The following is a 21,628-nucleotide window of genomic DNA, read 5'->3' as shown; positions in this document are numbered from 1 at the left end:
CTATTTTATCTTATGAAAAGGTCAGTGGCGTAGATAGCTTTTTGATATGGGGGGATATGACTCAGAATAATATCCTGTTTTTTTGTAAGTTTTATTTTACACTGCGATAATAATCCGCAATCTGCGATAATAATAATAATAATGCTGTACTGCACAGTCATCGCGTAAAAATGTGTTTCTTTTTCAATTTTGAGATTATATCATATTATAATTCTCAGACCCAAGGGGGGGATTGATCCCCCCTATCTACGCTACTGGAAAAGGTTAATTTTTCTAACAAAATCTTGGCTTAAAATTGTTTTTTTGTTTTTAATTTCTAATGAAAAGTAAATACATGTCTCTTATTTCATGTAATATTTTTTCTCAGTGCACATTTTCAATGCAAACTACTGGACAGCAGACAGTGGCACTAGCACTTTGGCTATCCATGTTGAAAATTCAAATTTATGCCAGTCCCCGGGTCAGAATATACCAAAAATTTCCTTACTCCTATCTTGCTCCTATTTCCTTTTCTGATATCCTCGTAGTGCCGCTCTCTCTTTTCCGTCTGCCATTGTGTGTTTGCATTTGTTTGTTTGTTTACTTGTCGCCCTCGTGGTCCTAGTCTCTAGTAAGTCCTTCCCATCTAACATCCTTCATCCTCCTTCCCCGGTAGCTACCCGCTACCCGCCACCCGCCACCTTCCAATTACATATGCGACTTTGTCGCCGTTCCAGTCGAAAGAACGAAAGCCCAACTACAAGTTGGTCACATCTGTTGTAGTTTTGCCGCCGATCCTGGTTCCTATTCCTGTTGCTCCTTCAGGTCCCTAGCCCTCAGTACTTGGCACATCCTCCGGTTAATGTTCTGTTGCCCTTTGGTGTCTGGGCAGCCGGATACGTGGTTTTTCTAGCCAGAACACTCAAAGAAAATAGTCAAAAGCGCTTCGGTTTTTTTCGAAAAGTTTTCTGAAATTGTTCAGCACTCTCCTCGTTTTTCTCGGTGTCCTCGTACTCATCCACGTGTTCCTGAGTCCTCGAGTGACAATGTTAAACAAGTCTCTGTTTGACCAAAGGACACACATTTGCCTGGCTGGCAGTCATCCTGTACCTGTTCATCTCTGCCGGACTTATGTTATGGTCCAGGTAATGGTTGTTATGACTGTCCAAGTGTGCCCCCAGTTTTCTGATTGCAAAGGAGAGTCACAAGGGGCGTTGAGTGGACAGGACGATGGACGGGGAATCGAGATGGAGGTTACTGAGTGGCCGACAGTACTACTGACACAAGTGCCAACTCTTTGCGTTGGGATTAAATGGATTTAGTTGGGGTTTCTCTGTTCCAGAGCATGCCAAAACGCTGGGTTTAAGCAGATAAAATTGCATGAAATTATAGTTTTGCTTCTCAAGGGCTTTATTTACACAGTTATTTTCCAAAAGGTGTTAATTGGTCTGGAAAGTGTTGGAGCAAGAGGAGTGGTTGCTTGAAAGTTAATTACATTTACTATATTATTTTTGGGAGTGTTGGGAGTAACAATTATTGTACAGAACCCTATGAAAATAGTCTTTTAATAGTAGATTTCTCTATAATTAATATCAGTTAAAATCCATAGTTTTTCTCATTATTTTATTCAGGACTTTGCACTCTATAATAATTGTTTTAATTACTTTTAAATTTTGAAATCACAGCTACTTTTTGCCAATTAAAAAAATGTTTAACAAATCAAATAAAAATTTTAATAAATTTTGAAGTCATCTGGAGTCATAATTATCTGTTAGAGACTCAGATCTCATCCCGTCCCTTGTAAAATTCAATCAAACGATCGGCTTCCCGCCATCCGGATTCCGTGGCTCCGTGTACGGTGGAGAAATGATCACGGCTAGAGGCCTCTCCGGCAAACTGAAGCCTAGGGTTTCCGGCCATATTCGACAGTGGGGACTCCAAATCCGAACGAGCAGCACGAATTTCATCGGAATAAGTTGGATAGTAGCTGTAACTGCCGCGGAAGTTCGGATTTGAATGCCACTGGGTGCGCAGGAAGCGCTTGGGATGCGGGACATCGAATGTGCAGAACTTCCGGAAAAGCCACTGAATACCTTCAAGGACCTTCTCCTCGGTTAGGGTCTCCATGTAGCGGGCGTGGGCGCCTATGATCCAACCCTCTAGAATCCTGGGTTGACCATCCACACGATGGAAGCCGCACAAGCTCTCTAGCCAGAAGAATTCTCCGGCTTGGAGCTCTCGAAGATCAGCTTCCACCCAAAGGAACATGACGTCTAGCATTGGCTCCGGCAGGGGTTGCTCCTCGAATTCCAAAATCAGCTTATTCACAGTCCCCAGATTGAGTCCATCGATGGCTTTCAGCTTCGGGGATGGAAGTGGTGGAACGAATAGCTTGGGGTGCTTCTCCTTAAGGACTCCCAGGGACACTGTGCATATCACATGATCCGCCCTGACAATTTCCCCATTCCAGCAGCGAAGTAGTAGTTCCCCTGATCCCGACCAATTAATCTCAGCGATTCGCCTGTTGAGCCGGACATGACCCTTCAGGGAACCCTGGTCACCGGGCTTATCCTTGTCCGCGCCCAGCAGAAGGCTCAAGAATACCCAAAACCCTTTGTCCTTCCAGCTGAGATTCTGATCGCCGTCGCATTCCTTGAAGTTCAGGTGGTTCCTCGTCGACAGCTCGAACAGGTGATCGCAGGCATCCGAGGTGCAAATGACTTTCTTCATGCAATCGAGGGCTTCCTTGGCCACGGTCTTATTGTCTGTATCCTTGACCGCGTCCTTCCAATAAAGTTGGGTAACGAAATCCCCCACAGAGCCCTCGTAATTCTCATCCACTTTAAAGGTCGCTAAAAATTCAGCGATTGCCCTGCTCTGGCCTTCGGAGAGAATGTCCTTGTTGGAGCGCAAAAAGTGCATTTGATACTCGCCAGTTGGCTTAAGGACATCCAAGTCCTTGACCTTCTCATAGACCACATTGCCCCCTTCACCGTGACACCATTGGGCTCCCAAATCCATTACATTTTCTCCAAAAGGAATAGTATTAATGCGACCTCCGATGCGATCCTCCGCCTCGAACACCGTGACATGTTTGAATCCTTGCTCCAGGAGTCGCGTGGCGGCCGCAATGCCCGAAGCCCCGGCTCCTATGATCACGATCCTGGCAGTTTCCTTGGTCTTGACCAACGAACTGGGAATTTCCATGCAAGAGCTCATAGTTGAATTATTTTATTTTAAAACATTGATTGCAAAAAAGCAAGTGATTAACTTTCGCGAAAAACTGTCATTTTATAGAAATGAGCTTTTCTGCGGTTTTGCACAAGGTTTTCCATTTTCCTTGACCTCCAAAGTAAATAGATAAAAATGTGTTATTGTTAGAAGTGCATTGTAATGGACTTAACTATCATTTTGAGGAAACAATGGAAACAATAGCCAACCAGGTTTCAACTGCATATTGAGGTTCTTGTGGTAACTTATCAGGGCCACACGCAGAAAACACTTGACTAAATCGCGCGATACAACTAATCTAAAAGCTACGGTGATAAGTCCTTATCAACTACAGTAGACACTGCCAAGAGGTGGTCCAATATCTTGTTAATCACCTATACTAAGTTTAATTACATTTAAATTAAAATGTTGACCACTTTTTTCCATCTGGTGTAAATGAAAATACTTTCAAGAGTTTTATTGAATTAAACGGGAGGCAAGAATTTAATTAAACCACCATGAGCAGTGAATGTTTATTATGTACGAATTTATATTAAAATTTTATATGGTTACCTCTCCCCCCTCTCAATTTTTTCCTCCTTCTTCCACAGCATTGCAACGGCGACAACACCAACAGCAACAGCAGCAACCGCAACACCAACGACAACATGTCTAACACAAATAAATATGGTTATTACAATTACAAGAACAAAAACAATAACAATGACGGCCCACAGAGGCGTAACCACGAAATTAATGGCGAACCCAATGAGCCGACCAACAACAAAATGGCCAGATCCAGCAGTAGCAACAACAACAACGAAGAGGATGTGGCCTACAACAACATGGATGTGGACCACAACGATGTAGACAACTCGTCGTCGGAACAGCAACCGGATATTATTCCCTATCCGCTGGGTGTTGGCGAATCCAGTTGGAAGGCCGAAAAGCTTCGACAGCAGCAGCAACATCTACAGCAACAGCAGCAACATCAACACCAGCAACAGCAGCAGCAGCAGCAACACAGACAACAACCGCAATATACATAGCGCCAACATATCTCACGCATGCGATAAAATAAAGCAAAAGAAATCCAAAAAGCTGAGGCCAGAGGCAGATATTTAGAATGGAATAGGATTTAAGAATTGTACAGCATAGCGATACTTAAGGCCAGGACATAGAGAAGGGCAAGGATTGTAAAGAAACAAATTGGAGAGGGGCGATGCAAGTAATACTTAGGATTTGAACATATCGAGGCAGTAAGTTTAGGTATGTGAACGATAGGAATAGTCTTAAAATCAAGAAAAAAAACCAAAAAAAGCAAAAAATCGCAAGCCGAATATTAAAAATATTTTTGCAAGCATCTATACACAAAAACGCAAAACACGAATAAAAATCAACAAAAATGAAAATGGCAAAATTTTATGAAAATCATTTAAATGGAATGCTGCCCAATAAAAAAAACATACGACTATATGGTAAAAATAAAACAAAAATAATTTTTAAAACTTAGATGTAAATTGCTTAAATAATTCGAGATGCGTAATTTGATCTAAACAAAAAAAAATAAATTAAAATTAAAAATAAAGACAAGCAAATGCTAAATTTGTGTGCATTCAAGTTATAACTGTGCTATATACTCAATTGTATTCAGATCTACAAGTACTATATACATATAGTATAGGAAGACTCTGCTTTGCATTAAAAAGAATTTAGCTGGCTGCAATACATAAAATTAAAGGGTGGTTGCAATTTAAATTAAGAAAAAAAGGAATATTGTTTCTTGTCTTATAAGGTTCTATAGATTTATTTTAAATATATTACAAACATTTTCTTTATTCAAATTTAAAAAGAAATTGATAATCCTTACTTTTTTAAACTTTCCTAAAACAAAAACGCATATTTTCTTTCCTGAAACATTTGAATGAATAATCAGGATAGTTAATATGAAAAAGGATTTATACCCCATACTTGTTTTAAATATTAATTTAATATAAATTTATTTCTTAATAAAACTTTCTTTATATAATCAGATATCAGATGATGGTATCAGATGATGGTATCAGATGATACCCCATACTTGAAATAATTGCAACTACCCGAAAATAGTTTCGTTGTAGACTACCCAAGACATATCCTCCCGGCAATATCCCGAATAACAATTTCCCTGATTTAGATCATATAACGAGCAAAGCTTATCCACCACCCATATCAAGTTCTATCAATGTAAGAAACCCCTTAGCTAGCATCAGAGTTATCCGTGTGCTGGCGAAATGCAAAAATAAAATAAATAAAAAATACCATAAAAACCAAAAACCAAGGACTTTTAATTTTAACATCCCTTCTCGGAGACAAGGTCGTCGATCCACTTATCCCACGACTTCTGCCACTTGGCAAAGGCAACTTTTTTCTCTTCGCCCTCCAGGGCACTGTACCGCAATGAGTTCATGGCCAGGCACTTGAGGAACCTCAAATCCGCTCCCACCGGCGCAATGCCCAGGAAGGCGAAGTAGAAGTCGTGGGACAGCGGGGCGCATCGCCAAAACGACGGGTCGTCTGAGGAGATCACAATGGGCACATTGGAGGCCAAGAGCAGGGCCGCCGGATGGTTCCGGTAGTCTACACCCAGTTGCAGCACCTGATTGGAAACGGGGCACACCTCGATGGCAATGTCCAGGAAGCGGGCCAATCCCATGGATACCGGGTGCTTCGTTATGGCGTATCCGTGGCCTATCCGCTTGGTGCCCAGCATAATGGCATCCGTGAGGTTCTCATCGATGGGCGATCCAAACCAGTTTGTTTCTCCCGCATGGAAGAAGAACTTGATCTGTTCTGGCATCTTTAGCAAGTTTTCTACAAAATCGATTAGCGGTCTTCCCAGCTCCTCTTGACCCACCAAATCAAAGCCGATCATAAAGTCCGGGAATTCTTTCTGGAAACAGAAATGGAGGCTTAAGTAATGCCTAGAACCTTATTCTATATAGTTCTTACATTGAGTTCCGTGGCAGTTTTAACATAACCCTCCACCACTTTGGGCTCCACGCCTCTTAACGGGGCGTAGATCAACTTGGAGCCAATGAAGTCTGGATGATCGGCCATAAATCGCTCCAATTCGGACTTGTAGATGGCCACCGTGTCCCTGATCGTCAGCATTTCCTCGCCCATGCAATAGAGTGGCGGCAGCAAGGACCTCAGCTCCAGATACTGGACGCCATCCTCGGCAAACTCCTTGAGAGCGTTGTAATAATAGTCCCCCCAAATGGGAGCGTGGCACAGTAACCCGTCAAGCAGTATAAAAATTCCCATAAAGTGAGCCCAAGCCTGATTATTGGAGATGAACTTGGAGAAGGGATACATGCTGAAGCGCCGCCTGAGGTACCTTTTCACCTCCTCGTCGCCCATCCGCTCCCGCAACTCGCACATGGGCTCCCACTTGCATTTATCCATGGGCTTCATGGTGGGCTTATCAACTGAAAACCGAAAGGCGATGGCCTTGTCCTTCTCCGCCGTGCAAATCCACAGGTTCTCCCGGTAGGTGAGACTGATCAGGAACTCTGTGCTACAAAGTGCCGTATCATGGGCGTGCAACACCCCGCCCTTGGGCATCTTTTTGATGATTTTGAAGATCGGCGACTTACGGATCGCGGTCAAGGTCTGAAAAATATGCTGACCCGGGGTGAACTTGGTGGGATCGAGCTTGCCCTGGTTGATCTCATCGTTTTTGATGGCCATTATTACCTCGTTGGCTTGGCGCTCCTTGTCGTTCAGCCGGAGCTTGTGACCCATTATCTGCAGTTGCTCCAGCTTGTTGATAATCCTCCGGAGTCTGGAGTACGCCATCGGGGTGATCTTTCTTAGACTCCGGCTAACCGAGACCGTTTCGTGGGGCACCTTTTCGCATTTCCCCTTAGACGCGGTGGCGGCAAACGGCCGCAAGCCCATCCTGGCCATTGGTTGCGCCTTCGCGTGCCACATTTCGCGCCGCTTCGACTCTGGCTCAGTGTTTCATTTGGATGGGGCAATTTGGAAGGGGATTTCGTTTGCCGAACATGTGATTTACACAATTTATTTACCCTGCGAAATGTGTCAGCCGGAATGTGTCAATAGGCCGCGCATTTGTTAGCGCCCCGCCATTTTATTCCGCACAAAAAACGCACAAAATGGTGGCCAACGCATTTCCGCTTTAACACACTAAAGCCGCCATCAACTACACACGCACACATGCGGCTTTTATTAGTAATTTATGGCACTGGCTTGGAGGCACGGACATTGGATGGGGTCCGGGTGCCAGTCCGGGTGTGGGTGTGGGTTCGGATACGGGCTTTGGCTTTTTATGCATCCGCGCGCCCTCAACACCACATTAAATGTGCACGACATCAAATTGATGAGGCTGCCACTGGTTCTGGCAGATATGGCAATAGTGCTGGCTATTTAGCTAAATTATAGAGTTCTTCTCAAAGATCTTATAGAATAGTATTCCTAAAATACTGTTTAAAGTAATTAGAACTATAGTTTTATAGATCTTTTTCAGTAAAATCTAATGGGAGATCTGAAAAATAATGTTTTAATTTAAAAGAATTCTAAACTCTTTAAATCGATATCTATATCTTTAAAGCATTCTATCACCATAACCCTTAATCGATAATTCTATTTAAAAAAATTTAAAACATAAAAAAGTTAAAAGTCTAGAGAACTTTGTTTTTAAAAGTGCTTTTTATTGACAACCTTGTTTTTAAAAGTGCCTGCACTATGTACCTAGTATGTGGTTGGCACTCATCAGATCCAGAAACGCATACGATGGCCCATCAATTTTATGGCCGCTTTCATGTTGGCAGGACGAGCCTTGAAACCTGGCTGCATCCGCTGGCGGGCCATAAAACTCAGCCAGCTCATTACGAGCTGGCAGCCAAATCAAAATCGAACCCCCTAAACAGTGGCACGTAAAATTGAAACATTTGCAGCACTCCTATAGCTCCAGCCGGAGCTCAAAAGAGGTTTTTTTTTGGGGCAGTATGGATGTGTGTTCTGGTGGTTTGTGGGGTTTTTTGGGTGGGTTTTTGGGGTCCCAACGACCACACAGCGAATATTCATTAAAATTCGCCTCCACTTTTCTGCACACTCGACACACACACAGCTCCAAAGCACTGGGAGATTTATGCGGAGAAAGCCTTGAATACTGCATGGATTTTGGAGAGGAGATGGCAGCGTGACTACAAATTGAAGATTATGGGTTCGATGGAAGCACAAATAGACTCATATATTCGGAGAAGAGTTCGATAAATAAAGATTGTTTTGGATGATTGAGAAATGGTCTTATTGGAATATGTTTTGTGTGGTAAGAAAAATAGAAAATAGTAAAGAAACTTCACAAAAGAGATTACTATTCTGAAGAATAAGACCTTTTATTTACTTAAACTTTAAAATATTGAATAAATAATTATGAACTTCACTTTGGCATCTCCAAATGAATGCAAATCTCTTGGCCAGCAGACTCATTACGATTAAGCCCAGTCATCTTCATCCTGAAATTTTCGGCTACGACTAAACGGGTTCTTTATTGCTTTCGTTTTCTTGGGCACAATCGGGAGAAGGGCTTAGGTTTAGACCCGGAATAGAATCACTTGGGTGCACAGAAAAGTAGGCTCGAGCTTAGGTCTAACTACCAGACTAGTCCATAACAATAGGCTTACAACAGAAGTTTATGCGGATAGATATTGGATGTGCTATTTGGCTATGGATATGGAAATGACTTTGACTCTGATGTGGGAGGATCCGCTGCAGCCGGAGGATGGGGGATGGTGGGTGGCAGCAGGCGGTTGATTGTAAGGACAAGGACGAGGACAGACTAGCGCCAAAGGAGAAGAGTTAAGACCGAAAACGCTGCCACCACCCGTGCTAGTCAATCGATCTTCTGCAGCTGAAGGGACGAACTGCCCTGGTTGGAGGCCTCCTCGTTCACATCGGCGATGAATTGATCCCACTTGGTCTGCCACTTCTCCAGGGCCTCGAACTGGGCATCTCCGGACAGCGAGCTGTACTGGATCGAGTTGAGAGCCAGTTTCTTGAGCAGCCTCAGATCAGAGTGCTGGGAGGCGATGCCCAAGTAGGCGATGTAGAAGTCATGAGTCAAGGGAGTGGCCTTCCAGAAGGATGGATCGTCTGAGGAGATCACCACAGGATAGCCATCAGCGAAGAAGTGGGAACAGGGATGATTCCGGAAGTCCGTGATCAGCTGCAGCACCTGGTTGGAGATCGGGTTCACCTCAATGGCCACATTCAGTCTCTTGAGCATGTCCAGCACCACGGGATGCTTGACCAGTCCGAAGCCGTGACCAATCCGCTTTGTTCCCAGCAGGATGGCATCGATCAGATTCTCGTCCACAGAAGAGCCGAACCAGTTGGTTTCCCCGGCATGGAAGTAGAAGTCAATGTCCTCGGGAATGACCAACAGCTCGTCAACAAAGTCCTTCAAAGGCACTCCAAGTTCCTCCTGACCCACCAAATCGAATCCGGCTACAAAGTTCGGGTATTCGGCCTGGAAAGCATGGTGATTAGAAAAGGACTTAATAGCTTCGCACATCCTTTAGCTTACCTTGATCTGCTTCAGAGTTTCAATGTAACCCAAAACTCCCTCAGAATTGGTATTACGAAGGGGAGCATAAATCACACGGGAGCCTATAAAGTCAGGATGCTCTTCCTTGAACTTCTCCAGAGTCTCCACATAAATGCGAACCGTGTCCAGAGGAGTATACGTAGTACCCTCAAGGTCGTACAACTAGAAAATAAAGAATTCAGCATTAAATAAAACTTAAAATATTAAATAAGAAATTTGGGAAAACCTACCGTGGGTAGAAGTGAACGGAACTCTAGGTACTGCACTCCATCCTCGTAGAACTCCTGCAGGGCACTGTAATAGTAATCCCTCCAGACAGGAGCGTACAGAACCAGGCCATCGAGCAGGCTAAAGATTTCCATGAAAGTTGACCAGGCGGCGTTGTTGTCCTCGAACTTCTTGGTCGGATATAAGGTAAGTTTTTCGGCCAGATACTCATCCACCCTATCCGAGCCGTACTTCTCCCGAATCTCCGACATCAGGGTCCAATCGCAATTGCCCAGGGCGGCGGGCTTTTCCTTGGAGAACCGCAGACTGGTCACCTCAAGGTCGCCGGTTTGCTGGCAGCCCCAGAGATTGTCGTACTTGGTCAACTTGATGATGGCCGCTGTGCTGCACAGAGCCGTGTCGTGGGCATGGAGCACCGCACCCTTGGGCATCTTCTTCAGCAGCTGAAAGAGTCGGGTGTCCCGGATGCCGTCCAGAACGTCGAAGATGTGCTGGGCTGGCTTGAAGAGATGCGGCGCGATCAAGCCCTCCTCGTACTCCTGCAACTTGGCCTGCATGATCGTCTCGTTGGCCTTTTGTTCCCGCTCGGTGAGCTCCAAGTCATAGCCCAATGATCTGGACTCTTCGTACCGGAAGAAGGCGTTCCGCAACGTCTTGTATGTGTCCGGAGTGGGACGGCCGGGTCCGAGGAGTGCCTCCACATGGGGCGTACTGCCGTATATCGTCACCAGCTTCCTATCAACCAAATTTTTTGGTCGAGTGCGTGATTCCGCCGGACTGGGTCCGAAACAGAGGCAGACGCACAGGCCAAAAGCGAGCCCGGCGATTAGATTACGGCGTATAGCGGTGGGCAGCATGCTGAAGAGTTAAGTTCCGTATTCCGTCCGATCACGACTAGTTTCGCTCTGCGACTGACGTCCACGGCAATTGAAGAGCTCCGATTTCGGCTCTATCTGAAACAATTGAGGTGGTTAGCATTATCTTTGATTTAACACGCGTTCGCCTGGATCTCAACAATATTTTTTTTTATTTATTCTATATGTATAGGTACACAGTAATTTTTGTGATAATTGCGCGTGCGGGGGAAGCTACTCCAGCTACGGGTTGCCAACCCGTAACCCACCCCGCCCTGAGAGCCACTAATCGCCGCCAATCGGGCAATCTGGCATCTTGATTTATGGCTCGCCGAAGATTAGATTAGGGCTAAGCCCTGACATTCGAGTGCTTGTTACTTTTATTTTTACTTTTTTGGCACACTTTATTAGCCGGAAAGCCGCCCAAGTCCCAAAATGCATATAAAACATTTTTTTGTCGATTCATAAACGATTTTATGGTCAGAAAACCAATTGATTAAAATATTATTAAGAGTTCTACTTCTTTGAAGCCCATTGAAAATGACTTTCACATATTTTAAGCTAATAATAATAAACGCCTTGTAGCCATCTATAAATTATTTTGCATTGCACACTTAAAATTAAAATTTAATCTCAAAGTCCTTATCAACATTATGAAATGTTATTTCCGACTCGACTTGGAAAGTAAAAGAATAAAAAAAAAGAGTTATTCAAATGGGTACTTATATTAAAGTAGAGATTATTTTTTAGATTTTATAATAAATATAACAAACTGTTCATGTAGGAAAAATTCATTTCACTTTTGACGCATTCTATTTACTGACTCAATTTTTTGTTAATCGTATTTTTGACGGACAGAACTTTGTGGTTGAAACCAGAATCGTTTTTTCACGCAGCGTCTTTGAATTTGTCATTGTTCACAAAGTTCTTGATCCACCGATTCCAACTGCAGTGCCACTTGGCCATGGCCATCCGGCGCTCACTGTGGCTGAGAGAGCTGTAGAGGAAGGAGTTCAGGGCCAGCTGCTTGAGAACGCGCAGATTGTTAAAGCCGCTGACCACGCCCACAAACGTCACATAGAAGTCATCGGTCAGAGGGGCTGAGTTCCAGAAATAGGGATAATCCGAACCGATCACAACCGGAAAGCCAGCCGCAATCAAATAAGCCGCCGGATGCTGTCGGAAATCATTGAAGAACTGTAGATAGTGATTGGAGAGCGGGCACAGTTCCACGGCTATTTGCAGAGATTTCAGGGCCTTCATGATCTCCGGATGCAGCGGAATATTTAGCGAATTGCCCAGACGCTTGCTGTCCAGTAAGAATGCATCTATGAGATTAGCATCCGGGCGGTAGCTGTCCGGACACTTTGATTCGCCCGCATGGAAGTAGAAGTCTATGTTCTTGCCGACATTCAGGAGTTGGGTGGCCCTTCCCAAAAGCGGCAAACTGCACTCGTCCCCAAAAGTGTTCAGGTCGAAGCCCGCAAAGAAGTCGGGATAGTGGGCCTATTGGGCAAGAGTCTGTAGTTTTTGATTAGAGGGAGGAAATGGATTGAAAACTACCTTCAGGAGACGTGCATTTTCCAGGTATTGATCGATACGACTATCATTATAGTCTCTTGAAGGGGCATAGATCAGCTTAACCCCAATAAAGTCCCTGCGCGTGTTCTGGAATACTCTGACGGCATTGATCATGGAACTTGCCGTATCCAAAATGGTAAAATTTGTTCCCTCAAGATCATACAACTAAGGTAGTTTAAGTTAAAGTTAATTTAGTAATTCTATTACCTAAAGGTTTATGGATTAAAATCAAACTTTAATCTTAACTATAATGCTTAAATATGAGAATTAATCCCTAACCTTTAAGCTACTACGTTTTCAAAACCCCAACAAATTCGTACATTTCCCAAAAATCAATCCCAAACCAGACCCATAACTCACGATTGGTAACGAAGAGCGCAGCTCCACATACTGCACTCCGTCGTCATAAAAGTCCTGGAGCATACAGCCCAGAAAGTTGGACCACAGCGGATAATAGGTGACCAGGCCGTGGATAAGCCTCTGAGCCCGGCGCAAATGTCGGGCCAGCTCCGAGGAGCTGGCATATCCCTCCGGCCGGACGACGAGACATTCGCGTAACTTGGCCTTATAGACGGTGCGATTTTCGTATTGGAAGAAGTTGCTCAGCAGCATCCAGGTGCACTGATAGTCCTCGTCCCCTGATGGTTGGATGTGTGGATAGGTTTTTGAGAACCTAAAGTCCTCAAAACCTTGGTCCCCATTAACGCAAACCCACAGACTATCTTGGTAGGTGAGCCCAATTAGTATATCGACTCTCATCATCCCGGAATCGTGGATATGGAGCAATCCACCCTTGGGCATGCTCCTCAACAAGCCGTACAGGTCCGTCTCACTAATGTTGTGATGCCGGAGGAACGGAGGTGGCTGGGAGTGGTAGTTCTTCCACAGGTTGTGCACCTCGTCGTCCACCATCTTGACAGCCATTAGCCGGCCATTGGCCACCTCCTCCAGCGGACTCATCTCCATCCGGCCGCCCAGGCGCAGACGCTCCTCCTTGGCCTCGAAATATCGCCGCTGGCGCTCTAACCGCTCTGCGGTTGACTTGTCCAGCAAATCATCCTGACCTATGGGAGCCGCACAGAACAATACCAGTAGCATGATGCAGAGCATTCCGGCAATAATCGCATGCACACAAAATCCGCCGTATTTATTGACGGAAATTTGGCGACGGCGCTCTTCATCGTTCTGCTCCGTCTCCAGATGGATGACCCGCAAAGCGGGCGGAGCTCCAGTTTCTGGCGATGTTGGAGTTGGCGGAGGAGGAGAAGGTGGCGTTGGAGCTGGTGGTGGAGCAATAAGTAGGCTTTCAAAAAGTGTGGGCATAATTTTGAAACCGAAAGGGTTGGAGGATGTTGTGAAAAATTTTTCCGCCGAAACTGTTTATAATTTTAGTAATTTATTACTTCACAACTAAACTTTATCTTAGGAAATCATGTATCTGACTGATATTTCTTGGGTTCGTGGGGTTTAAAAATTTCACTAGCTCTCCCTGAAGTACAAGACTATTTGTTCTTTTTAATAAATAAGGGTAGAGTTTGGCCTAAAGACCTTTTTTTATTCTACAAGTACCAACTCAAAATATTTATAGAATCTTCCATGTTAGTGGACAATTCAGAAAATAGTAATTAATTTTCTATTTAAACCCACTTATGCCCAAGTTTATAGTAAAATCTTTCTTATTTATAAAAAAATAGTGAATCATACATCTATTTCCTTAGTAAACTTTACCCTGCAACCAAATTCAATCACTCTTTTTATCAATTTGTTCACATTGCGTAAATAAAGTTCCATTAAAGTCCTATCTGCTACCAGCTTTGACAGCTCTCTATTTATGATCTCAAGATAATCGCAGGTTAACCCAACATTGATTTGTTTCCATCCAGATTTCTGTTATTTTCGGGACACTTGAATTTTGACCTCCCCACCTCAAAACAATGAAATAGTAAAACTTCCATAACATATCATCGCCTTGGCCTTGGCCACATGTGTGTTTATTTTTAAAAATAAGACCCTTCTACACCCGATTCCGGGTTCTCTTTTTCAATCTTTGGTTCTTTGTCTTGGACCTGAAGACTGATTAAATTCTATCGGAGAGAGCTCAGTAAGAGAAACCCCCATTCTGATAGCTCTCTTCTCCAGAGTCGAGTGTTGTCGCCGAGGGGTTGCACTTATTTTGGAAACACCACCAGGGGAGGCAACGCCAAGGGGGTGGTGTGCAATGGCACAGTGGGCAGAGGTTTATTATTATTGGGTAAAAAAAAAAATATTTTATTCACCACCTGACCTTCTTTTGAATTGAAAATAGAATTAATTTTAAATTTGCACTCTTTATTTTCACAGGAATACAAAAATATATATTATATATACATATAATATATATTATATAATATAATGCCATGAATGTGTATTGTTTCAGATTAATTAACAAGGTTTAATTAACTTGTAAACCGAGGCCCAAGGATATATTTTTACATAGTTACAATTGAATTTAATGTATTTTCCAAAATATTATTTAGGAAAACTCTTTTAAAAGTCAATTTGTTAAATTTTTTTATCCTCTACTTAATTTACAATAAATATAAATTCCATTTAAAATCCCCATTTCTCAAAAAAGGAACATATACCACTGTACTCGATTACTTGCAACGGGATCTGTGTAATCACTGGATTCAGTTTCAGTGCTGATGTGTGCGTGAGTTTTTGATGGTATTAGTGTCGCCTTTGCAGTGGTTGCACGCACTCGCCAGCTGCGATTGCAGTGGCATTCAACCGCCGAAGGCGACACTGATTCGGACTCAGCCGCAACGGGGGTGCAGATATCTAGACATCACACACATCCACCTATCAACCCACCACATGTGGCACGCGCTTTCCACTGTCATTTCTTTTTTTTTGTGTTTGTTCCTCAGTCGAGAGAGCTGACTCAGCGACACCGGATCAGCAGGGATCCAGTGGATTCGGGATGCGTTTCAGGACAACTCTAACCATCGAGTACACAGAAAGTACTCCCAACAAACTGGGACTAGGATTCACGGAGCTAAACGATGATTGTCTTTTGCTAATTTGTGAAAATCTTTCGCTGGGCGACCAACTGCGTTTGCTGCAACTGAAGGAGGCGCGACTCAGCCACTTGGTGCTCCGGATCTGGGCGAGAAAGTACGCCAATCAGTTCGATTGGCGCAAGGAACGGCAATTAAAGTTCCTCAGTGACGACGAGGAGAACCAACTTCTGGATTACATGTCCTGGAGGACAAAGGCCTTGCTTAACCTGCCGAACAGTAGCCGGAAGTGGCTAGACCGGAAGCGGAAACACCCTCTCAACCACATACAGCGGCTTAGCTTCCGTGAAAGCAATACATGGCTAATCCAGTCCCTGCCATCAGTCTGCCCCAATTTGGTGGATTTAAATTTGGGGCAAGGTGAAGGTATTAAGGCTGCAGATTTGTGCCTGGTGTTCGGCGAACTAAAGCACCTCCGAGGATTCGAGCTGCGAAATTGCCCGAAAAATGATGAGGAGTTCAGCCCCAGAGCTAGATTCGAATGCCAGCAACTGCAGATCCTGAAATTGCCAGCCTGCGTTTGGAGGGCCAATGCTCCGGAGGTATTTCAACTGCCAAAGTTACGCCAATTGACGGCTTTCCTTTGCCACTCGCTGGACCCTGGCGACGATGATGATGATGACGACGTTGGCTATGATGACGACAAAGCAAACGCCAGTGGCATTGCGATTTTAGCCATGTGCCTCCGGCATCTTCGGGGCCGGAACTGTCAGATTGTGGGGCTCCGTTTGCAGTGTCAACTGGATGGCAGCCTGCTGTCCGCCGGCCAGGATGCGAACCTATTCCGGTTGCAACGCTTCGCCTGGCACTCACAGCTGACGGTGCACTACGATGTCGCGGATGGTAGCATCAAGTGGCTACCGCAGCGGCCGCAGGTGGTACGACGCACACTTCTGCCCTTCCTTGCCACCCAAGCGGACAGCTTGCGGGAATTGGATTTCACGCGAAACCCGCATGCCACGCCCACATTCCTAATGCAAGCCACCCACTTGCTGCGGCCTGCAGGCACATCCGTTTGGCATGACGCCTGTCCGCCCCATCCCCATCCCCCAGCCCATTCCCATGCCCATGCCCATCTGACGGATCCGGATGCGGAGGCGGATATAGCTGAAACAAACGATTTGGCTCTGGTGGAGCTGGAATTGCTGCATTTGCCTAATGAACAACGGAACCGGATCCCGGCGAGATGACAGCAATCTGGGATTTGGTCGGTCGAAGGATATTGAATGGGAAAGGATTGCACCGGAACAAATAGCAAATTTAATGAATCTCTTAAGCTGAGGAAGTTGCAGAGATTCTCCCTCAAATACTAAATAATTGAAAATGTTATAAACCAAATAAAATAAATATAAATATATATTTTAAAATGATTTTCGTGACTTTTCTTTACTTCAGCATATTCCAACATATCATGCCTATTTAAATATTTATTTTTAAACGAAAAATGAAACAAATAAGCTTGGAATTTCATCTCCTTCAATGTGCCGATCATATTTCCTTTTCAAAAAATTTCAAAAACTAACCTAAACATCTTTCAAACTTTCGATAAAATGCTAACTCCATTTTGGAACGGTTAATGCAAGATTAATTTTGCATTTGGCCTGAAGAGAAAAAATAAGTCTTGGTAACACCTACACACACATTTACTGGTCACCACCCCAACACCTACACTCACACCCGCCACAAGCAGACACACCAAAGCCACCGAAGAAAAAGCGAAAATAATTCTGTGAAGGTTTCAAATAATCAGCAAAACTGTTTTGCGACGAAGTTAGCATTTTGTAAGTGGATTTTTATCATTAATCATTATCCTTAGAATACTAAGACAGAAGCACTTTATTGTAGAAGCTCTGTTCTGCTCCCCGATGAGTTATTTGTGGCATTGAGACGCTTCCTGGGAAGCCAGCAGAATTGCACAGCAAACTCCACCTCGCCTGATTCCTGCTTGGACGCATTAGTTACCACCAATACCGGAAACAGCGCCGACTGCCAAAATCTCATCCAAGATCCTGGGAATTGCTCCTCCTCAATGCCACGAAGTCCTTTCGAGTCATCTAAAGGAAGTCGGCCCTACGAGGAGGGCAGCAGACAGAATGCTCCATCAACATCGCATCATGGGGTAAAATATTAATTAAATAATCCAACTTTTTATAGTCGTAACACTTCTTTCTTTCAGCAATCACCCTGCTGCAAAAATGATGGCCCAGTAAGATTAATATTTTATTTTTTTCATTACAAAGTTGGCAATAGATTAATAGATTTTCTTTTGCTGCTGGAATTTCCAAGTGTTTCTAGAAGCTGCTAAAGAAACGTCAATCTCTTGTAATATTTTTCTCACTACTGTTAAATAGCTCTATTATTTTCAAAAACCTATATATTAACGAACAATTTTCTTCCCCAGCCATCATGTTGTAGTAAAAATGATGGAATTGTAAGTACACCCTTCTTAAACAATTAAATATGAATTAACCAACCTTAAAACAATAATAGAAATGCTGTGAGTCGCGAAATTGTTTAAACAATATAAGAACACGTACAAACGAGCGTTATAGTGTACGATCCCAAAGTGCCCCTCCAACCAAATTCGATTATCATATTGGAGTAAACACGGTAGGTAGTCGCATAAGTTTTATAAAAAAAAATAATAAAAAAAATATACAATTTCAGGTCATACCAAGGGGGAAGGGGAATAAAGGTCGTAATATTGTAAGTCGCCTTGCAAAAATGCAATTCCTATTACAATTTAGTATATTAAATGTATTTTAAAAACAGTGCGAGTCCAGCTTACCACCTCGAATACCTTGCCCCCTGAGCGTTGTAAGAAATGCCACAGCATCCCAGAATTGGGATGAATCCTCAGCAGCTGCCTCAAGGATACAAATGCCACAACGCCAGTGCTGCCAACAACCATCCAACCAAAATTGGCGATCCAGCAACGATGCAATGAAATTCGTAAGTTTTCTGACTAATTTAACATAGTTTAGTTTGAATAAATGTTTACTGAGAATGTTCGGAAGGAACCCGATATAAATAGCACCATGGTTGGCCGGAATGAACGTTGTCATAGAGAAGAAGAACCCCAGGGAATGAGTAACAGCTACTGTATGTCACAAAATGTAAGAATAATTATATATTTATAAAAATTTATATTAATTTTGTGATTTATCTCTTAAATATATAGACCAGGTCAAATTCGAGGCAATCACGAAGACAGCAGGCAAGTTTTATAAAATAAGTCTAGTTGAATTCTTTATTAAAGTGTATCCCATTCTGTATCCTATATAGTGTGAATCTCCTGAAATGCCAAGAAGATGTCAGGTAAGTTTTAGGACATAATTTTATAAAAGGTTTTTTTTATTTATTTATGTACAATATAGTATGGATCTCCTGAGATGGTAAGGAAGACAGGAAGAAAGGTAAGGTGAATAGAAAAATGTAATCTATAAATATTAAACTTTGAGAAATTCCAGTGTGATACTATAAATGAGACAAGTTACATGATGCCCCCGGAAGCATTGAGAAATCCACGTTCAAGGAGACAGCCATTTTCAGATCAAAGTTATGGGGTAAGATTTTATTTAATAATTTAATTCTAAATAAACCTGTTAAAATTTTATTTAATTCCCTATTTTATTACAATAGCAAGACAATTATTATCCTGAAATGTCAAAGCCACAAGCTCAGTCCTGCTGTCGTAGTAATAAATCTTCTGCTTGTGGAAAGGTATCGCCGAATAACACTTCCGCAAGATCACCAAATTCGTCTACAAGACCCCATAAAACTTATATGGAAATGTCGCAGGCTCTATCGGGAAGAACGTGTCTCAGTGTAAGGCTTTTTGGGTCATAAATCCCTTCACAAAACATTCTTTTAAAAACCTTTCTATGATTCAGCAAACTGAAATCGAGAAGGCGATACAGACGGCTTCCCATTCTACAAGATTTCATGGAAAATCTCGTAAGTTTTAAATTAAAATCGTTTCAAATATAATTTAATTAAATCTCTATTAGCCGAAGACCGCCTTGCCGAAAGAACAAAAACCGATTTCCTTCAGTACTTGGTCAAGGATAGCTTCTGCCCGGGAACCATACAGGAGAGTCTCAATGGACAGGGCAACTTCAACGAGCATGCGTTTGAGATCTCCTTTGCCGGATCAGTTCCCTCCAAGCCGTATCCCGTGGATCCCATCACCATGCTGGAGGCCATAAAGATGAGAATCGACATCGAACGGGACGAGGTTCGCAAGGCCAAGCAAAAGGAATGGGAACGACAACACGGTACCAGGGAGAAGACTAAAGACGGGAAACCCAAGCACGCTGGTCCTATACAACTCGATGATATAGATGCCTATTTCGAAGCCCAAAACCATTCGGAAGTCAATGATGGCGTGGCGGCCTTTCTGAAAGCCGAGACAGAGTTCCACGAATTAAATAGGGTGACGGTAAGAAATCAAATACACAATTTTTACGGATTTCTATTCATAATCCTTCTTAGGATTCTGGTTTTCAAGCGGAAGTCAATACCTTGGAGACGAACTTCTTCGATGACAAAATAAAGGTGAACCTCTACAATGCAACCACCCAGCCGTCATATAATTGATCGGATCAGAAGTTCTGCTTGATCGAAGTAATATATTTTTCAGTAATTGTGGTGTAGTGTAATGAAAATAAGAGTTAGCTTTTGGAAAAAAAGGCCTGGCATTCATTCATTATAGCATACCCTTTTGGATTATCGAGCAGTCATTCATAAAACCCCAACCTATAATCTCTATGTAATAAAATTTCGAAAAAAAAAGTACCCGGGTAATCTCGAAACTATATGGATTGGTCTGGGGTAATGAAGTCTCCAGTTTTTTCTTGAACTGTTCCAAGTGGGATCACCTCGTACGATTAATGACTCTGACCGATAAGTTTGAAAGTGCAGGGCAATTAATCTGACTAATCATTAAATGACTAGAAATTGTTAATCTATATGGATCGTATTCAAGCAAATCTTCGGAGGCGTTGCGTCAGACCCTACCGAAATAATTTAACGACCCCTATTTACGGACTTCTGGCCAAATAAGCGGGTCATAAATTTCGTAGTTTCCAATTCGATCTGCAAGCAAATTGGCAGCCAGACATTTTGTATACAAACTCTTAATGTTTTTCACTAAAGACATCAAACAAAAATAAATATTTCCAAACAATTTTGAAAATAGAATGATTTCTGGCGGAAATCAATAAACATTTGAACCTAATTTCAAGTTCAAGGATAAATTATTCTTGGGAATGACTCTTACAACAGGGAATTTTATTAGAAATAAATTATTAATATTAAAAAACTTCTGGAGCTGATAAAAAAAATGCATTATAAACAAAGAAAACTGGGACAACGACAGATCAAAGTCTGCGGGCTATCAGAGCATAATATTACGCATTTCTTATACTATATAATATATAGAATTTATACTCTTGGACACATAAATAGTTTCTATTTGAAGAGACACAATAGATAATGACTTAAGAGAGTCCGCCTTACGTTAGAAAATAAAAAACAAATTAATTATAAATAAAAATCAGCTGTTGTGTCGCTGGCGGCAACTTTTCCAACAAAGACCACTCTCTCTTTCTATATCTTTGATTTTTTTTTAAATATAAAAAAAGTCAGTATTAAATTGGGCATTAATTTGAATGCGCAGTTCGTTTGAAGTTGATACTGTTGTTGTTAACAATGGGCTTTAAATGGCCTAAAGTGGCGAATACTCATAAATATTTTTTTTTCGCTGAATATGCATAAATGAATCAATTATGCGACTTTAACTCTCACGTTGTTTTTTTTCGACTTTTTTTGCGGCTCATTTTCATGATTTCTGTTTGTATCGAATATCATTAAATGCGATTAATCAATTTGTTTAAAGCTGTTCTTAATTAGCATTATTTTACGATATATTATTTTTGTTACAAATTTAATTAAATTTACCACAAGAAACACAGACACTGGATAACACTTTAAATTGAATTTTTACGGGCAGTTCTTCGAGGAGGCGATCTGAACGCCCGGCGCGCGACCCAAAGACTGATCCCAGCGATCCCGAAGTCGAACCCGAGAACTCGACCCTCCCT

General features: G+C 42.7%; 7 protein-coding genes across 8 annotated transcripts in view; 3 read left to right on the top strand and 4 right to left on the bottom strand.

Moving 5' to 3' along the window:
- The window catches only part of LOC6493415, a 51,395-nt gene extending 45,898 nt beyond the window's left edge, over nt 1–5,497 (top strand). The window contains exon 11 of the mRNA XM_014908886.3: nt 3,801–5,497. Within this exon, the coding sequence (XP_014764372.1) occupies nt 3,801–4,238 (438 nt within the window). The 3' untranslated portion in view covers nt 4,239–5,497. The remainder of the gene's footprint in view (nt 1–3,800) is intronic.
- Nucleotides 1,589–3,248, bottom strand: LOC6506530 (probable polyamine oxidase 5). Its single transcript, XM_001957669.4, has one exon. The coding sequence runs from the start codon at nt 3,196–3,198 to the stop codon at nt 1,759–1,761; it is 1,440 nt and encodes a 479-aa protein (XP_001957705.2). The 5' UTR covers nt 3,199–3,248; the 3' UTR covers nt 1,589–1,758.
- On the bottom strand, nt 5,488–7,286 carry LOC6506529 (adenosine deaminase 2). Its single transcript, XM_001957670.4, has 2 exons — nt 6,181–7,286; nt 5,488–6,121 (listed from the first exon to the last, which is right to left on the bottom strand). The coding sequence occupies exons 1-2, from the start codon at nt 7,162–7,164 to the stop codon at nt 5,522–5,524; spliced, it is 1,584 nt and encodes a 527-aa protein (XP_001957706.2). The 5' UTR covers nt 7,165–7,286; the 3' UTR covers nt 5,488–5,521.
- A 1,431-nt stretch (nt 7,287–8,717) lies between these two features.
- Nucleotides 8,718–21,602, bottom strand: LOC6506528 (adenosine deaminase 2-A). Of its 2 annotated transcripts, none has more exons than XM_001957671.4 (4): nt 21,486–21,602; nt 10,033–10,979; nt 9,782–9,964; nt 8,718–9,724 (listed from the first exon to the last, which is right to left on the bottom strand). In XM_001957671.4, exons 2-4 carry the CDS (start codon nt 10,885–10,887, stop codon nt 9,089–9,091), a joined length of 1,674 nt encoding a protein of 557 aa, XP_001957707.1. In that variant the 5' UTR covers nt 10,888–10,979; nt 21,486–21,602; the 3' UTR covers nt 8,718–9,088. The 2 variants fall into 2 exon arrangements, with proteins under 2 accessions (XP_001957707.1, XP_014764803.1); XM_014909317.2 differs by having other exon boundaries at nt 10,033–10,983; nt 21,486–21,598.
- On the bottom strand, nt 11,591–13,918 carry LOC6506527 (adenosine deaminase 2). Its single transcript, XM_001957672.4, has 3 exons — nt 12,826–13,918; nt 12,448–12,630; nt 11,591–12,390 (listed from the first exon to the last, which is right to left on the bottom strand). Exons 1-3 carry the CDS (start codon nt 13,786–13,788, stop codon nt 11,773–11,775), a joined length of 1,764 nt encoding a protein of 587 aa, XP_001957708.1. The 5' UTR covers nt 13,789–13,918; the 3' UTR covers nt 11,591–11,772.
- Nucleotides 15,106–16,895, top strand: LOC6493416. The gene has a single exon (XM_001957673.4). It carries the CDS (start codon nt 15,428–15,430, stop codon nt 16,712–16,714), a length of 1,287 nt encoding a protein of 428 aa, XP_001957709.1. The 5' UTR covers nt 15,106–15,427; the 3' UTR covers nt 16,715–16,895.
- LOC6493417 lies at nt 17,012–20,314 on the top strand. Its single transcript, XM_014908887.3, has 16 exons — nt 17,012–17,305; nt 17,370–17,643; nt 17,701–17,730; nt 17,926–17,955; nt 18,015–18,134; nt 18,192–18,230; nt 18,297–18,476; nt 18,542–18,640; nt 18,706–18,741; nt 18,810–18,842; nt 18,902–18,940; nt 18,995–19,090; nt 19,167–19,352; nt 19,418–19,481; nt 19,535–19,965; nt 20,019–20,314. Exons 2-16 carry the CDS (start codon nt 17,554–17,556, stop codon nt 20,121–20,123), a joined length of 1,578 nt encoding a protein of 525 aa, XP_014764373.1. The 5' UTR covers nt 17,012–17,305; nt 17,370–17,553; the 3' UTR covers nt 20,124–20,314.
- Nucleotides 21,603–21,628: the final 26 nt, after the last annotated feature.

Source organism: Drosophila ananassae, chromosome 2R, assembly GCF_017639315.1.
Source record: "Drosophila ananassae strain 14024-0371.13 chromosome 2R, ASM1763931v2, whole genome shotgun sequence".
Classification (NCBI taxonomy): Eukaryota; Metazoa; Arthropoda; class Insecta; order Diptera; family Drosophilidae; genus Drosophila; species Drosophila ananassae.
The sequence above is the reverse complement of the archived record's forward strand: the minus strand, read 5'-3'. Positions and strand labels throughout refer to the sequence as shown.

Coding starts and splice junctions, on each gene's coding strand:
- LOC6506529 (XM_001957670.4), bottom strand. CDS start 7,164: ATGTGGCACGCGAAGGCGCAACCAATGGCCAGGATGGGCTTGCGGCCG. Junction 6,122..6,180: donor AAACTGCCACGGAACTCAAT/GTAAGAACTATA, acceptor TTCTGTTTCCAG/AAAGAATTCCCGGACTTTAT.
- LOC6506527 (XM_001957672.4), bottom strand. CDS start 13,788: ATGCCCACACTTTTTGAAAGCCTACTTATTGCTCCACCACCAGCTCCA. Junction 12,631..12,825: donor TGCGCTCTTCGTTACCAATC/GTGAGTTATGGG, acceptor AAACTACCTTAG/TTGTATGATCTTGAGGGAAC. Junction 12,391..12,447: donor AAAATGCACGTCTCCTGAAG/GTAGTTTTCAAT, acceptor CTTGCCCAATAG/GCCCACTATCCCGACTTCTT.
- LOC6493417 (XM_014908887.3), top strand. CDS start 17,554: ATGCCACGAAGTCCTTTCGAGTCATCTAAAGGAAGTCGGCCCTACGAG. Junction 18,477..18,541: donor GCAACGATGCAATGAAATTC/GTAAGTTTTCTG, acceptor AATGTTCGGAAG/GAACCCGATATAAATAGCAC. Junction 19,482..19,534: donor AAGATTTCATGGAAAATCTC/GTAAGTTTTAAA, acceptor AATCTCTATTAG/CCGAAGACCGCCTTGCCGAA.
- LOC6493416 (XM_001957673.4), top strand. CDS start 15,428: ATGCGTTTCAGGACAACTCTAACCATCGAGTACACAGAAAGTACTCCC.
- LOC6506528 (XM_001957671.4), bottom strand. CDS start 10,887: ATGCTGCCCACCGCTATACGCCGTAATCTAATCGCCGGGCTCGCTTTT. Junction 9,965..10,032: donor TCCGTTCACTTCTACCCACG/GTAGGTTTTCCC, acceptor TTTATTTTCTAG/TTGTACGACCTTGAGGGTAC. Junction 9,725..9,781: donor AAACTCTGAAGCAGATCAAG/GTAAGCTAAAGG, acceptor CATGCTTTCCAG/GCCGAATACCCGAACTTTGT.
- LOC6506530 (XM_001957669.4), bottom strand. CDS start 3,198: ATGAGCTCTTGCATGGAAATTCCCAGTTCGTTGGTCAAGACCAAGGAA.